We start from the raw sequence: 4,544 nt of genomic DNA on the forward strand, positions 1-4,544 counted from the left end.
TTCCCATCTTGGATATATGGATCTATCTACACACTTTCCCCTGCTGTCGTTAATATCCCCATATAGTTTTGTACTCCATATGTTGCATTGGGTATTGTATAATTTGAATGACCATAATGCAATAACACCTCACACATTTTTTAAACTAACTTGAGGTATTATTCGTATTGATGGTATCGCTCAGAATATGAACTGGTATTTTTCAATGTTGAGTGCGAGTCACCATTTTCTACTGCGTGTATAAATTGGAACACTACTTTCTCAAAGAAAAAAAAGAAAATGTAATGTTTCATTCAAAACGTTTATTTAATGACAGATAGAAAGATAAATAGATAGATGGACAGGAATACTGAACAGACGTATAAATGCAACATGTAAAGTGTTCATATGCCACAACTATTATGGGGGGTGGATTATCTTGGCAAAGGATACATTCTCACTAACAGAGATGAAAACAAATTTGTGCACAACATTTGAGAAAAATAAGCTTTTTTTGCTTAAGGCATTTTACTCACATGGTAACTCATACTGTAAATGTTTTATGAATAAATTATTCGACCCAAAATAGAATTATATTAAAACGGTAATGAAGAAAATGTACTTCCACGTGTTTTACATATTGGATTGAATATTAACAAGATAAGAAGTTACAATGTTTTTAAAACAATGCAGTGCTCAGCATTACTTCATCGGCCCCTTTGACACACTTCAGTGATTTGCCCAAAATAACTAAAAGTAAATATCATAAAGGTATTTGGTATGTGGTCTTGGTGAATTAAAAAACAGATATAAAGTAGTTACAATCAGTTAATAACTAAAAATGCAACTATGATCAAATAGCACAATAAAAAAAAGGTATACAATAGGATTTGGATGTCACAAGTTGTAGGAAAGGTTTTCTAATCTTTCAGTTATTTTCCATATAAATCTAACATATAAAACATGTGGAAGATGCAAATAAATAAGTAATGTCTATATGGTTAAGTATAAATACAGTCACTTGAAAGAAAAGGTATATGCATTTAATATTCATAAGCAGAAAAAAAAAACTATATGATTTCTTAAGGAATGTCACAAATATCATACTTGACATCAAAAGGTACACTTAGGTGTGTTTTTGTTTGTATGTACTTGGGGGAATGTACATGAAATACATATATATTTTGCCAATTAACACAGGCACAATCCATTGTGCATTCTTCTGCCAAAGCAGGTCCTTAATCTTAAGGCTGTCTCTATGAGAGCTGGAAAACCGTTCATTGGTGGAAAAAATGCCATAGGAGCTATGACACAGGCTATTAGTTAGCCAGCAACTGTACCATTAGCAGTGCCAAAGTGAGAGGCAAGAAAGCCAGACAGAAGGCAGTAGGTCGGGGAGCACTTCCTGAATTGACTGATGACTCTGAAAAAGTAGGAAAAATAAAGATTCAGTGAATGATGAAAGTAGATTGTCTTTTCATGTTTCTGTTCAAATGTTGACTTTGCTCTTACAGATGTGTAGTTGTATTGTGACAATTAATACATACCAACATTGACGCTGCCCGGAAGGATGTTCAGGAAGGTGGAACTGATGGTGAAAGTTGTCTGTGCGCTGCATGCGCTGGGAACCGAAGATTTGTTACTGAACACGAGGGTCATGTTGGTAACTACAGATCCACTCCTAGGAAAGAAAATGGACAACCAACAGAAATCATTATCATCACTGTCATAATCAAAGTATTCAAGTCGGTAATGAGAATTCATACTTACTTGAATGAGTTGACAATGGAACGAAGGAAGCTTGGGGTTTTAGCAAAAATCTTGTTCACCTGCATTGAAATATTAAAATATGATTACCAAAGCTTAACAGAGTCAAAGAGTCAAAACACCAAGCGCTACAAGAAGGTGCCCCAGACTCGTCTGCTAATTGGGATACTTTAGCTGTTTTTTTCTGAGAGGGAAATGGTGTAAATCAAGAGGACTTCATGTGTTCTGAAAAATGAGATGTTGAGAATTATAATAAAGAATGCTTTGATGTCATAGAACAAAGCCCAGACTGCTCAAGATTGACCTTGAAATTGGATGCCTGTCCAGGAAATCAGGAAATCCCATAACAACAGATACAAAGGTTGCATGTTCAATACCAGTTGTAGACTCTAGTTTATTATGTTTTTGTTTCAACTCTATCCCAAACATTAACTGTTAACTTAACCTTTCGGAATGAATGCCTAAACATACTGTTTTCACCCTATCCAAAACCTTAACCATTAACAGAAAATGTGTCATGCTATACATAAATGCTGACATGCAAAACAACGTCAAATTTCAAAGTTAGGAATACGCCACTCAAAAACGGACTTTTAGTATTTGTTTCATTAGTCAATTGTTGATATAATCCTCAAAATGTTTGCATGTCAGCAATCACATTTTGAAGATATAAACCTCTTGAAACTAGGGGGCGCTATTTTCATTTTTGGAAAAATAACGTTCCCAAAGTAAACAGGCTATTTTTCAGGACCAGATAATAGAATATGCATATAATTGACAACTTAGGATAGAAAACACTCTAAAGTTTCCAAAACTGTTAAAATATTGTCTGTGAGTTTAACAGAACTGATATTGCAGGAGAAAGCCTGAGAAATTTAGAAACCTCTGCGTTCCTATGCATCCCTATTGAGCAGTGAAAGGGATATCAACCAGATTCCTTTTTCTATGGCTTCCCTAATGTGTAGTGTCACAAGACATAGTTTCAGGCTTTAATTTTGAAAAATGAGCGTGAGCGACAACATTGCGTCAGTGGTCAGCTGGTGGCTCTCAGAGTGATTTGTTTCTCTCGCTCCTACTAAGAAGCCAACTGACCCAGTTGATAATTTATCGAATAGATATTTGAAAAACACCTTGAGGATTGATTATAAAAAAACGTTTACTATGTTTCTGTCGATATTATGGATCTAATTTGGAATATTTTTCGGCGTTGTCGTGACCGCAATTTCCGATCGATTTCTCAGCCAAAAGTGAAGAACAAACAGAGCTATTTGGCTACAAAAATAATTTTTATGGAAAAAAGGAACATTTGCTATCCAACTGGGAGTCTCCTGAGTGAAAACATGCGAAGCACATCAAAGGTAAACGATTTAATTTGATTGCTTTTCTGATTTTCGTGGCCAAGCTGCCTGCTGCTAGCTAGGCATAATGCGATGCTAGGCGATCGATAAACTTACACAAATGCTTGACTTGCTTTGGCTGTAAAGCATAATTTCAAAATCTGAGATGACAGGGTGATTAACAAAAGGCTATGCTGTGTTTCAATATATTTAACTCGTGATTTCATGAATATGAATATTTTCTAGTAATATTTTTTGTCCGTTGCGTTATGCTAATTAGTGTCAGTTGATGACAATTCTCCCGGATCCGGGAGCGGTAGTTCCAAGAGTTAACATTTAAAATACAGAAACACAGCAGGTATGATCCATTTTGCATCATAAGATGCTGTGTTTGCTTCATACGATGCAAAATTCATCACACTGGCTGTATTTCTGCATTTAAAAGTTGTTTAAAATCTTAATGACTTGATTACTGACATGCAAAAGTGTAAATATTCCCCATGTTGTGCACATTGTACTCTCTGTTGCCCATAACAGCTGTTAGGCAGGCACAAGGGTTCATAGGCAGGCACAAGGCTTCATGTCCACTAAGAAGACCGTAAAAAAGTCTGGACATTGTTCTCAACGGGGAGGTCCAAGAGTACGATAACATTGTACTGAATAATCTTTGGTTCTATATAACAATAAGATGCCCACTGATATCCAGTCTCTTTGGTGTGGTATTGATGAAAAGGCATTTGGATACTTACCTCTGAGACCACTTTGCCAGCCAGAGCCTTGAATGCTGAAGAAGACGGGTTGGCAAGATCCGAGGTGAATTTCTCATCGAGACTGAACCGAAGAATCAGGGTTCCTTCACTAGGAGATGGAGGGTTAGTTAGTGCGACTGCAGTGGTGGTGGCTGCTGCCGGAACAGCGGTGGTGGTGGTTGCTGCCGGAACAGCGGTGGTGGTGGTTGCTGCCGGAACAGCGGTGGTGGTGGTTGCTGCCGGAACAGCAGTGGTGGTGGTGACATCTGCCAGAGTGGTGGTGGTCACCGCTGCAGTTGGAGCAGCAGTTGTTGCAGCGGAGGTGGTTGCATTAGCCATTGTAGTAGCACCTGCAAAAATGCAACATTCAACGCAATGTTTACATTTTGCAATTAATAAAAAAAATATTGGTCACATACACGTGTTTAGCAGATGTTACTGCGTGTGTAGCAAAATGCTTGTGCTTCTGGTTCCGACAGTGCAGCAATATCTAACAATTTCACAACATATTCCGAAAACACACAAATCTAAGTAACGAATGGATTTAAGAATATATAAATATATGGGTGAGAAATATCAGAGTGGCATAGACTAAGATACAGTATAATATTATAGAATACCTTTATAAACATATGAGATGAAGTGTCTGATCAGTTGTGTTTTGGGATCTCATGAAGGACAGAATAACAACATAACTGTATATTTGAATGTA

General features: G+C 37.0%; 1 protein-coding gene across 1 annotated transcript; it reads right to left on the bottom strand.

The window, feature by feature from the left end:
* Positions 1-287: 287 nt before the first annotated feature.
* LOC135532740 (mucin-5B-like) lies at positions 288-4,544 on the bottom strand. The gene is made up of 4 exons (XM_064960188.1): positions 3,833-4,544; positions 1,750-1,808; positions 1,527-1,660; positions 288-1,402 (listed from the first exon to the last, which is right to left on the bottom strand). The coding sequence occupies exons 1-4, from the start codon at positions 4,169-4,171 to the stop codon at positions 1,299-1,301; spliced, it is 636 nt and encodes a 211-aa protein (XP_064816260.1). The 5' UTR covers positions 4,172-4,544; the 3' UTR covers positions 288-1,298.

Source organism: Oncorhynchus masou, unplaced genomic scaffold (assembly GCF_036934945.1).
Source record: "Oncorhynchus masou masou isolate Uvic2021 unplaced genomic scaffold, UVic_Omas_1.1 unplaced_scaffold_2002, whole genome shotgun sequence".
Lineage (NCBI taxonomy): Eukaryota > Metazoa > Chordata > Actinopteri > Salmoniformes > Salmonidae > Oncorhynchus > Oncorhynchus masou.

Bases quoted from the DNA above. Each gene is read 5' to 3' on its own strand.
- LOC135532740 (XM_064960188.1), bottom strand. From the start codon at position 4,171: ATGGCTAATGCAACCACCTCCGCTGCAACAACTGCTGCTCCAACTGCA. The intron at 1,809-3,832 runs GTAAGTATCCAA...ATTTCAATGCAG, and splicing joins CTGGCAAAGTGGTCTCAGAG to GTGAACAAGATTTTTGCTAA. The intron at 1,661-1,749 runs GTAAGTATGAAT...TTTCTTTCCTAG, and splicing joins TCCATTGTCAACTCATTCAA to GAGTGGATCTGTAGTTACCA.